The sequence below is a fragment of the Neocloeon triangulifer genome, unplaced genomic scaffold (genome assembly GCF_031216515.1).
Source record: "Neocloeon triangulifer isolate White Clay Creek 2 clone unplaced genomic scaffold, ASM3121651v1 ptg000014l, whole genome shotgun sequence".
Classification (NCBI taxonomy): Eukaryota; Metazoa; Arthropoda; class Insecta; order Ephemeroptera; family Baetidae; genus Neocloeon; species Neocloeon triangulifer.
Genome location: NW_026775556.1, coordinates 381,446 through 393,926, shown reverse-complemented (window position 1 = coordinate 393,926; position 12,481 = coordinate 381,446). Strand labels below are relative to the sequence as shown.

General features: G+C 37.2%; 1 protein-coding gene across 2 annotated transcripts; it reads right to left on the bottom strand.

Annotated features, from left to right (window-relative positions):
- Nucleotides 1-3,339: 3,339 nt before the first annotated feature.
- Nucleotides 3,340-12,474, bottom strand: LOC132201346 (uncharacterized). 2 transcript variants are annotated; one of them, XM_059627450.1, is made up of 5 exons: nucleotides 12,393-12,474; nucleotides 6,722-6,963; nucleotides 5,265-5,616; nucleotides 4,616-4,756; nucleotides 3,340-3,934 (listed from the first exon to the last, which is right to left on the bottom strand). In XM_059627450.1, exons 2-5 carry the CDS (start codon nucleotides 6,960-6,962, stop codon nucleotides 3,850-3,852), a joined length of 819 nt encoding a protein of 272 aa, XP_059483433.1. In that variant the 5' UTR covers nucleotide 6,963; nucleotides 12,393-12,474; the 3' UTR covers nucleotides 3,340-3,849. The 2 variants fall into 2 exon arrangements, with proteins under 2 accessions (XP_059483433.1, XP_059483432.1); XM_059627449.1 differs by having other exon boundaries at nucleotides 6,722-6,962; nucleotides 12,387-12,473.
- Between the last annotated feature and the right edge of the window lie 7 nt (nucleotides 12,475-12,481).

The window sequence follows — 12,481 nt, the reverse complement described above, 5'->3', positions numbered from 1 at the left end:
CGTCGGCCGTGTCCGTGCTTTTGCGCCGAGCTAATGGCTCGCCCGCCCGCCCGCCAGCCGCGTCGCGCGAGAGGGGAAACAAACCGACTGAATGGGGCAGTATGTCAAACGCTCTGCCACTTCGGGGTGCAGATTTGCAGAAAATAAACGGAATTCAGAATCGGACAAATTCAGTTATCAAATTAATTAGAAAAAATTATTAATTAATCTCAATGAATTACTGCAATTTTTTTAATTATTTTTCTGTTTTTTTTTTTTTTTTTATATTCAAGAAGTTAAATTAATGGTTTTAAAGTTTTAAATTTCAGTTAATTTCTATAACTACAATTGTAAAGAAAAAACATATTTCTTATTTATTAAAGCAAGGTTTCCTCTTCAGACTATTGCAACAGATTTGACTGCATTCCAAGAAAAGGCAGAAGATTGTAAAACAAACGTCATATCCATACATCGTTTCTCATGTATTACATTAAAACTATTTCCATGTTCAGACTTTTATAGGAAATTAATTAAATTCTCTTTCTAATTGTTAACAATACTTTTCAATCATAAAATCTATATGAATTTTGAATGAACTTTAATCGTTTTAACAGTACTTATACGCTCTTTGTTTTCTATCTGTGTAAATAAATCAATTTAATTAAATTTATTTTTAGTCTTTATTCAACACAAATGTGTACATCGTCATGTATTGCTGGTCTAACAAAATTTTTTTTTGTCTTAATTATTTTTGTAAATTAAATAATTGAAAATTCATTAATTCTCTTCGTAAAAACTGACTTAATTTTGTTGCGCTAATTACAATGAGAAAAAAAAAAATTGATACAGACATTTAAAATAAATTCAAACTTACAAGGGAACATTTTTAGGTGCCTGACTGCGATTTTGATCAAATTTGGCATGTCAATTAGGAGTCCAGAATTAAATTATTAGCTGCTGAAATGCATTTATCACTCCCAAAAGAAGGTTTAAAATTTGCCATTAAAATAGATGATGACATTATTTATTATCTCAAATTTGGTACGAAATTGTGGTAACAAATTTTGGTACCACAGTGTGGGAGCAAATTGTGGTACCACATTGTGGGAGCAAATTGTGGTACCACATTGTGGGAGCAAATTGTGGTACCACAGTGTGGGAGCAAATTGTGGTACCACAGTGTGGGAGCAAATTGTGGTACCTCAGTGTGGGAGCAAATTGTGGTACCTCAGTGTGGGAGCAAATTGTGGTACCTCAGTGTGGGAGCAAATTGTGGTACCACATTGTGGGAGCAAATTGTGGTACCACATTGTGGGAGCAAATTGTGGTACCACAGTGTGGGAGCAATTTGTGGTACCACATTGTGGGAGCAAATTGTGGTACCACAGTGTGGGAGCAAATTGTGGTACCACAGTGTGGGAGCAAATTGTGGTACCTCAGTGTGGGAGCAAATTGTGGTACCTCAGTGTGGGAGCAAATTGTGGTACCTCAGTGTGGGAGCAAATTGTGGTACCTCAGTGTGGGAGCAAATTGTGGTACCACATTGTGGGAGCAAATTGTGGTACCACAGTGTGGGAGCAAATTGTGGTACCTCAGTGTGGGAGCAAATTGTGGTACCTCAGTGTGGGAGCAAATTGTGGTACCTCAGTGTGGGAGCAAATTGTGGTACCACATTGTGGGAGCAAATTGTGGTACCACAGTGTGGGAGCAAATTGTGGTACCTCAGTGTGGGAGCAAATTGTGGTACCTCAGTGTGGGAGCAAATTGTGGTACCTCAGTGTGGGAGCAAATTGTGGTACCACAGTGTGGGAGCAAATTGTGGTACCACATTGTGGGAGCAAATTGTGGTACCACATTGTGGGAGCAAATTGTGGTACCACAGTGTGGGAGCAAATTGTGGTACCTCAGTGTGGGAGCAAATTGTGGTACCTCAGTGTGGGAGCAAATTGTGGTACCTCAGTGTGGGAGCAAATTGTGGTACCACATTGTGGGAGCAAATTGTGGTACCACAGTGTGGGAGCAAATTGTGGTACCACATTGTGGGAGCAAATTGTGGTACCACAGTGTGGGAGCAAATTGTGGTACCTCAGTGTGGGAGCAAATTGTGGTACCTCAGTGTGGGAGCAAATTGTGGTACCACATTGTGGGAGCAAATTGTGGTACCACAGTGTGGGAGCAATTTGTGGTACCACATTGTGGGAGCAAATTGTGGTACCACATTGTGGGAGCAAATTGTGGTACCACAGTGTGGGAGCAAATTGTGGTACCTCAGTGTGGGAGCAAATTGTGGTACCTCAGTGTGGGAGCAAATTGTGGTACCACATTGTGGGAGCAAATTGTGGTACCACAGTGTGGGAGCAATTTGTGGTACCACATTGTGGGAGCAAATTGTGGTACCACAGTGTGGGAGCAAATTGTGGTACCTCAGTGTGGGAGCAAATTGTGGTACCACCAAGGTTTTCATTAAAATATATGATGAAATTATTTATTATCTATTTTAATGGCAAACTCAAACCCTTCTGTAGGGGGTGAAAAATGCATTTCAGCAACTAATTATTTAATTCTGGACTCGACTAGAGAATCCTAATCGACATTCCATATTTGATCAAAATCGCAGCTAGACACCTAAAAATGTGCCTTTGTTAGATCATATTTTTAAAAATGTGCAAACATGATAATTGTTTTGAATAATTTTTTAACTAGATATTGTAAATGTTAAATGTTAAATAATTATAATCCAAGTTCGTCTTCTTTGATTTAAAAAATTTTCATAATTTGAAATAAGCGCTTGGCTACGAATCTGCGCCCCTTTGTGGCACGCGCGAGGGGTGCGGATCGTGTACTTTTTGTGCGCGGCCACCCCTCTCATGAATTGCATCCCCCTCGACAGACTTCTCTTTCTTTCTTTTTGTTCTCTCTCCTCGCGAGAGACCGCTTGATCTATTTATTTTACTTTCATAACACGCGCGGTTTTTGTGTTTGTGTGAAAGGAAACGTCGTCGTTTGCTTTGGGGCGAAGTGAACATGCCGGCGGGACGTGCGAGCAGATTATATTGATCTGCAAATTGGGCTGCATTCCTGCACCCCCGACCACCATCGTCACCTCCGCTATGCGCCCCTACAATTTTCCGCCCCATTTAAATTTCCTCCGCACCAAAAAACCTTCCGCTTCCCGAAACCCTCTCCAAGGGATGAAATTGCTTGAATTTTTCATCCCTCGCAGGAACGTAAGGGAGCAGGTTTTTATGGCCGCGCAGAAAGGCGGGTGGAGAAACTGAATAATGGGGCCACTCATAAAAAAAAACTTCAATATTCTCTGTTTACTTGGGATGCTTTGAATGACAATAGCAGCACTTTTCTTATACAATATATTATGTTTATTTGCGTTTGACTGATTTATTTTTCACATTCAACGAGGCGCTCCACTTTTCGTGCTCGAACGCTTTTCATGATAACAAAAATAAACTCTCTCACAAATATACACACAAGAATATATAAATTAATTAATTTAAAGTACTTTATTTACAAGAGGAAGCTTTTTAATTAAACGTAAAAATGCTTGTTTTGGAAGATCGCAGAAGAATTGTTGCTCACTTTCTTTCTTTTTCACACAAAAGTATTTTTCTCCACACGCACACTCTCTCGTACTGAATCACAGCAGTGAAAAATTATTGTAACTTTGATACATTCTTTAGCTTCCACCGCGCGGATGCGATATCAATGCTGCGGTAATTAATTCATTTCGGTGTTAAGCACCGCAGCAGAAATACATCTGCGACCCCTTTTCTCCCCCCAGTGGTTTGAGCAAAATCTCTTCAATTTATTACATGTTTAATGCGCCGCGCCTGCTGCAGACACGCTACTTTTGCTCTACATCAATTTGGCCTCGCGCTCCAGCGTCACCACTTGGTTCACCTCGTCCGACTCCACCTCCTCCCCCTGCTCCTCCGGCAATCTGCAAAATCAATCAAACAGCGAATTGCAATCAACGGTCATATTTTAACTTAAAATCGGTTGAAAACAAATCAATGAACAAAAAATTAAGAAAACGCACAAGATCAATTTCATTTAACAAGGAGTTCTATGATTTAAATTGCATTGAGATATAAAAACTTTTCAACCTTTTCCCATAATGTTCAATATAAATTTTTTATGTCAACTGAGGATTGATTTTATTTTCTCATCTTAATTGGAGTGATATGAACGTGATTTGGTGAAATTTTTATCAATTTTGATCGGACCAATTTTAAAGAAAAAATTATTAAAGAAAATTCCAATAAAAAAATTGTTCAATTTCAAGAATTCAGTTCTCCCAAAGACTTACATTTTTCTTGCTATGCTTCCTTGGAAATAACATCAAAAAGCAATGCTAACGTACAAAAAATTACCATCTAAATTAATCAGCCCTTTTTTAAATAAAATACTATTAGAAAATGAAATATTTATATCAGTTACCACAAAATAGAATGAAATTAATTTCTAAATTTCTATAATAATTTTGAACAATTTTACTATTGATTTTCTTAAACTCACTTAAACTATGAATTGAAAATCAAATTTGATGATTTTTATATTTTACCAGCATTTTCAATCAAAAATTTTGATATTTATTTTGAATTTAAATGGATTATTTTACCTGTGGTAATTGGACTTCCATCTGAAGAGGGACTTGGGACAGTCGCGGTGGTAGCGCCAGCACTCGCCGCCGTCTCCCTGGCCTCGCTTTTCCGCTTCCACGTACTCGGAAAGCAGACCGGAAACTGGAGACTTACTCGCCCTGGAATTCACAAATTTTTTTTTAAATATTCATTAGTATAAAAAATAAAAATAAAGAATCTTGTGTATTGTTTTAGGAAAAATTTTTTGAAATATTTAAAATTGAAACATTTGGAAAAACGGAATGTCGTAAATTGTTGAAGATTCTCATTGATCTTATTAGCAACGATTGGATTTTTAAGATTTCCATTTATAATTTCCAGTTCATTTAACTCCCTGTGAATTAAGATTTTAAAAGGGAAGATTTTAAAATTGAAACAATTCTTCCCAATTTCCTTTAATAATTTGATTGTTTCAACAAATTTGATTTTCTCTTCAAAATTGAATTTAGTTTGTTGAGTGTTTGGCGCGGTGTTTTGTGGCGGGTGAGAGCGAGTTTCACTCTCTCATCGATTTTCGAGTGCGCGCGGAACAATGAAAAGGCGTTCGTCGGGGCGGACGTGTTTTGCATTTGGGCACGCGCGCGCGCGAGCGAGCGCCGCTTGCTCATTTATTTCACCAGCACTCACGTGAGGAAGAGTCTGAGGAATTCGCCGAGGAGGCCGTAGTTGTCGAGAGGGTGTCCGTGCACCTCGCAGATGGCCCTGAGCACGCACGCCTTGCCGTCCATGCCCAGGTTGGCGAGGAATTCCTCCAGGGTTTTGTAGAGCAGGGCGCGTTCGCCGCCCATCAGCGCCGACCTGACGGCCGACGGCGCCGGGCCCGACGGCGCCGCGTTCCTCTTCGTCCGGCTTTCCAGCATCGACGAGACGTACGAGGTGATGGCGTCGCCGGCCATCCGCCCCATGCTGCGCGCCAGAATCGGCGGAAACACGCCGTAAGGGTTCGCGTTGTCGGTCAAGCCCAGGGTGTCAAAGTCGACTGCGGAAGAAAACCAAATTTTAGTCAAAGCTGAATTAAAGAAATACAAAAATTTAAATTCAAGCACAATATTGGACAATACAAATTTCTTTGTAACAAAAAGCTTCCTTTTTTATTCAATCTGCTAAATTTTATTGTTCAAATTAAAATTAAAAATGAGTGCTATATTTTTTTTTAATATTCCATATTTTAAAAATTTTTTTTTTTTTTTGGTAGAAATTCATTTCAATCGATTTAAAATCAAATTTATTTAGTTAAGAAAAAAAATTTGCAACAAAATTTTGACCTTTTTGTACACAAAGGGCTAATTTCATGCATATTTCATGTAGAGTAAAAATTGTTAATTAAAAACAAAAACCCGAGCAGAGGGAGAAATTCTTGTTTTGAACTGCGGCTTGGTGTCGCGGCGCGGGGAGGTTTTGCGGTGCCGCTACCCGCAGGGCACCGATGGTGTGCGGGTTGCCGCTCCGAGCACGTGCAGGGGCTACATTTTTATTCTCATTTGAATAATGGCAGTGAATGAAACAACTGCGGGTTTTAGCACTACAAAGGCCAATTCCAAATAACGCGCCGCCGGTAAAAAATTTAGCCATTTAAAAAAAACAAGCGTCCATCAATCTTCCTTTCATGTTGAATAAAAGTTTTGTGTTTTAATCTTTGAATAAATATTGCATAAATCAATATTGGGGCACTTAAAATATGAATGAATTTTCTAAATTTTATCATTTTGTTTAAAGGGAAATGCGGGGAATAGTATAAATGTATTTTTTAATTAATTTTAATTGAAATTAATCAATTACCTTAAAATATTTTTGAACTTGAAAACAAACTTATCTTAATCTGTGCCTTTGATTATTTTCCAGAAAGGATTGCAGTCCTCATTTCTATTTATTTTTAAACCGAATTTTTTACACTAAAATTGGATTTTTTTAAAGGGCTCGTGAATTTTTTCTAAATCTTTATCCTTATTTTATACCAATTTAAAATGTTCTTTCCAAATTGAAGCTTTAATGCAAAAAATATTGTGCTTTTTTTACATTTTATTGCCACTTTTTAAATTGATTTAAGAAAATTTGATTGGAATTAATTGATGATTGAGACTCACTTGTGAAGGGCAGGCTGATGGTCATGTTGGAGAAGAATCCCTCGGGCGGGTACCTGACGAAGGGCAGCGAGAGGGAGGGGGTGATGACGAGCGAGGTGCCGGGGGGCAGCGCGAGGCGGCCGTCGGGGGTCAACCAGAGGAGGCGCTTCTGGCGCGAGTGCGGCTCCGTCGACGGGTCCGTGGCCGGCGTCGCCACAACCAAGGCCGCCGCGAGCACCGTCGCCGCAAAAAGTGACCGCATCTGCCAACCAAAATTAAATTCGCATCAGAGACAGGTGTCGGCGATTGGGACGGGCCCTCCCTTGGCCCGCCCGACACAAAAGAGCAGTTAAGTGCGTGCCCCAGTTTCGCGCATCAAAAGATAACACGGCAGACAAGGAAAATTGGCAACACAATGAAGCAAGCAAAGGGTCGCGACAGGCTCGAAAAGCATACAAGTCGAGGAAGAAGACGGAAAATTTTAGTTAAAAGTCGCATTTTTGGCTCAAACGAAATTCTCAATCAGTAAAATGTTCAAAATAATAAAATTCTGCGAATTTTCATTTGGTATTATAAAGATTATATTAAGAAATTTCACTTATTAAAACATATTATCTCTGTAAAAATTTCACTTGAGACCACCACAATTAGCGATTATTGATTTATTTATTATGATCAGCAAACTTTCAGAAATTTAGAGGTAAAATTTTCCTTAGTTCAAATTTAAAAAATAAAATTGATGGACTTCTTTAAGAGCTCTTCAAATTTCCTTTCTCTGAAACCAGGAAAATAGGGGAGTGGGAAAAACAATATAATTACATACCTTTTTTCTTTTCTAAAAAGGTAAAAATGAGCTAAATAAATTGATGATTATGTTTAATTGTTAAAAACAAAACAGTTTTATTTAAAGAAAATAAATTTTAGCAAAATTACTCCTCTTCAAACTAGAGTTAAATAATTTTTGCACCTTTTTAATTATCTATTTCGATTTCCCGAGCTTTTACATTCACAGAACGTTCTTGGTTGTCCTTTCAGGTGAATAAAACTTTTAGTGCTGCAACTTGAATATATTTATTCAAAAGATGGGAATGAAAATTCTTTATTGGCAGAGCCGCGTTGGCACGCCGCGTTTTCTGGTCCTTGCGCTGCCAAGATTTTCAGCACCTTTCTTGCAAAGTATTTGGAACTGAGGAGGTTTTTTTTGTTTGCAACAAAAAATGATCGTCAGCAGAGCATTCCGCTAGAAATAATAATTTCGATTTGAAGAGCAGGTAGCGACTGGATGGAATGATGTAACCGAAGGAGGATTTCGTAATGAGCGGAGTCGCAAGCCGGTCCTACCGGTCCGGCGGGCCTCGCGGGTCTTCCCTGACTCGCGCGCACTCTTGACCCAGAGACACGCTGCCTTTTTGTCTGAACGCAGAAGAAGATGCGATCGGGGGGCAAACAGTAAAAAATACGGTTCCCGCATTCCTCCTCTCGTCAAAATCGCAATTATTTTAGAAGTAGAAAAAAAACTGAAATTTTTTGCTCGTTAGATGAAGAAATTCCGCGAAATTGGGCCGACAAGGCGTCCATTCATCAGCGAGGGCTTATTAGCAGCGGGTGCGTCTTTCCTTTCCCAACAATCGAATCGTTGACTGGTGCAACTTCAAAGCGGCGACAAACATGGATGACCTTTCCGCTTTTTGAATTCAACGATTCATGTAAGTCTGTGAGTGATTTTAGCGGTGATTTCTATTTACACATTTGATTAGTCTTGAGTATATACTGAGTACTGAGTTAAAAAAAGAAACGAATAAGTGAAAAGTTAAATTTGAATAAAAATCTTTAAAGCAAATTTATTCCACCCTCAAATAATGTTGGAATGTTTTTGAAGAAAAATTTAGTAATTATTTGTCTAAATAACTCAATTTTAAGATAACAAAAACAAACAAACAGGAAATCCCATGAACAATTTTGCTTTAAAATAATTCAAAATCATACAAAATGGGGTTTGAATATTTCAAAAATGGCAGTCAAATTACAAAATTTTACTTAACAAAATTTTGATAATATTTAAAAAAAATTTACAATTAAAAATGTTCAAATGGTCAATCGATTATTGACTTAGTTGAGCTGTTCCCATCAGACTTTGAGGTGGATAAATTCCCTGGCACACGCACACATCTCATTGTTGGTGCCGATAATGAAGCGGTATAAGTTTCTTCCGCATTTGCTGGCATATTGGTGGCGCGTGATTTGGCTCGGTCAATTGTCCGTCTCTCATTATAGGACCCGCTGGCTCGGTAGGTGTGTATAAATAGGAGCCACCCTGAATTTCAATTAGCAGAAACGAGAGCACGCGGTCGTAAAGAGCTCTCTGTTTAGCTTTCCGATTTGAAAACATGCACACGATAATATGCATAGAGTCGAGTGCGCCGCGCGCCAACCCTTTCTTTCTTTCTTTGCATTATCTGCGTTCCGCGGTTATAAATATTCAAGAGACGCTTCCTTGCTTACGCTCACAATCGGTAAATACACGCACGGCTGTTGAACCTGTTCATTTGTAATTTATGCACCGGCGCTTATTTTTTTTTCGCCCCAAACAGTGTCAATGTGTCACAAATTCGGCGCGCACCTGCCGCCAACACACACCCACGTGATTTATCGTCCACCCGGCCCGCCCAGCCCAGAGAGCAATAAAGGGTTGCGGAATGTTCGCCCCTTGATCGATGACTCCGGCGACAGTTTCAAACCGGCACCAAAACGCGTCATTTACTTGATAAAAAAAGATTGAAATTAATACAGAGAAAAAAAATAGCTTATAGCTTTAAGAACTAAAGATATTGTTTGAATAAAATATTAATTTTATCAATTTTTGCGTTAAAAACTATGAACATGGAGATTTTTAACTCAATTGGCACTGAACAATATTTGTCAGAATAACTTTTGAAGCAATTTAACATAATTTCGAATTTAACTTATAACTTAAATGTTTGAATATCACGGGATATCAATTGGAATTTTTTAAAAGAGATATTCAGGATGTGAGCGAGAAAAACAATTCCTGGAAAACTATAATTTAAACGTGCAAATGTTCAAATTTAAATTTTTACCATAACATGTTGCGATTTTTTCCAAAAGACAATCGGTCGGCAACACACTGAACATGATTTTTACGTTTAAAATTAAACAAATTTCATTTTTTTTTTCAAACAGAACAGATATTCTAGTTTGTTTTGAAAAAATTAAGATTTCCAATTAAAATTTGGACATTCAGACATTTTAATTCGTTTTCTGAGCATTGGTCGCTCAGATTCTAAATTCACGTTAAATATCTTTTGGAAAATGAAAACCAGAACCAGAAACTGGAATACACTTGTCAACGCAAACAAGACACAACTCAACACTAAAAAATTTCAAAAAATTCATACCCTCACTAACAAATTAACAACACGAATGAACTGTGTTTTGCGTTTTTTGAATGTTAAATAACAAAAAAAAAAAAAATTGATCATCCTTTCTCTGCCTTTAATGACAATCTTTACATTAAGATCATTTTATAAAAACTACTAATCTGGTTTAATTTAATAAAACACCTGGAAATCAACCAACTCTTTTGAGATAGAACTGATAGAAGTCGGTTGTTTTTAATAAATTGAAAACTGAAATTATTATTAATTGAAAAAAGAAAAAATGAATTTTTGGCTTAAATTTTGATTGAAACCATCCCCAATAAGTTGTTCTCTACGTAAAAAAATCATATATTTAAAATTAAAAATGATTTTTCAGTTCAAATAGAGAAAGGACACAATTCTCTAAAAGATTTATTAGCGCAGAATGAATTTCAAACTTAAAAAACAAGTTTTAACAGAAAATTAATATGAAGCATAGTTATTGATGTAAAAAACTGGTACAAGTGTTTATTCAACTCATATTTTAGCCCAATTTGTACCGTTACAAGTACTAATTAAATTTTATTCAACTCGATTAATATGATTATCGCGGAAGTACAATTTAAGACAAACAAGTTTGGCTTTTGTTTCTGATTTTACGGAGCGCCAAAATCGCGAATTGTGACCCGCCACGCGTCTCTCGTTTGTATTTAAATTTTGATTGTTTCTTTGCTCATTTCTGATCGCGTTTTTTATTATTTTAGGCGTGTGCGTCGAAAAAGTCAAAACCGGTCCGAGCTAGGAAAGGTTCGGAGGAGCACCTTTTTGCAGGTTTGCCCAGAGCGAGGGTCATCGAATGTGCTGCAAATTGAACCCACGTGTTCGCGCATCTCAGTCAGCCGGACAGACAGAGACCGCAGCAGCGAGAACTGGTTACCGTTCGAATCGCGTCTAGCCCCAGAGTAAGAAGAAGAAGTTGCAGGTCTTTCGAACAAACAAGAAAGATCCATCCGGTGACCTCCGCTTTGGAAATTTCCGCGTATTTTTCGTCTCGTAAATTGCACAAAACGCGATTATGCATCTATTTCGGCCTGCGTCCGATTATTTTCTTTGCTGCGAGAGAGAGATGAAAAAATAATAATCAGCTTGTCCGGGCAGATGCAGTGAAACAAAAATAAACGCGCCAATTTATTGCACGCCAGCCAACCGAGTGGTCTTTTCCGCCCATGATTTACGAGCGGCGTCTGGATTAAAAAAAATGCTCGAATTACAAAACACGAATCGAAAAATAAACCCCGTGCGAAAAATAAATAAAAGTTCCAGCCCTAATGGTGCCAATTGGCGCGCGCAACACAACAATGGAATGCGCCAAACGCACCCAGAATCGCTAATGACCTGCCCAGCCATTGTCACGAGGTCAACGCGGAATTCGTATCAAACTCATTACAATTTTAAATTTGTGCTGAAATTATGCCACTGAGACGTGTTCAAATGTTTGCGGATTTGTATAAGGAAAAAAGTTATAAAACAAAGCAAATAAAAGTGATGAGCACTCGGAAAAGGTGTCAATTGAGAGAAGTGTTAATCTGTTCTTAATTTGCTGCAAAATTTATGCATGAGGAAAGGATTTTAAAAATTTATAAAAAAAATGCATGTTTTATTTGTATAGAATTTAATTTTTATTGAGAAAATAGGGAATTCAATTTTTAAGAAATTTCCTAGTTTTATTTTCTTTTTTACTTTAAGTTGTTATATATTTAAACAAATATTAGATTTATTTGAATTATTTAATTTTAAATAAATAAAAATGATTAAAAAACATTTTATGATAATATTTTTAATTAAGTAGCAAAAAATTGAAAAATATTTGATCAAAAATTAAAAAAAAAATAAAAACGTGTTTAATAAATTTTATTAAAATAAAATCAATGGACATTTTGATGAGGAAACAAAAAAAGGAAATAAAATAGTTGAGAAGTAATTTAAATTAAATTTTTTTACTTTAAATTCTTACATATCCACGCATTTTTATTTTTAATTTCAATTTATCATATTTTAAAATTTAATTTAACAAAAAATTAAGGATGAATTTTACAAGAGTGTGGTCTAACAATACGAGGAAATAAACATTTGAAATGATAAATAACGCGAATGTCAGCAAGAGCAATAAATCGTTTAGATCTGAGAGTTATTCTCGGACTAACAGTATAATAATTTTTACAATTAAACAATTTTTCAATTTAATGCAATCAATTTGAGTGGTTTTTACAGAGAATGCCGAAAATATCGTTGGTAAAAAAGAGACTGACCGTGTGGTGTGGTGTGTTGTGGGGTGGAGGTACCGTGCCGGTGTGTAGCGAGTTTGCACGCGTGCGGTCGACTGAGAGCTGTTTGTCCGCCTAAG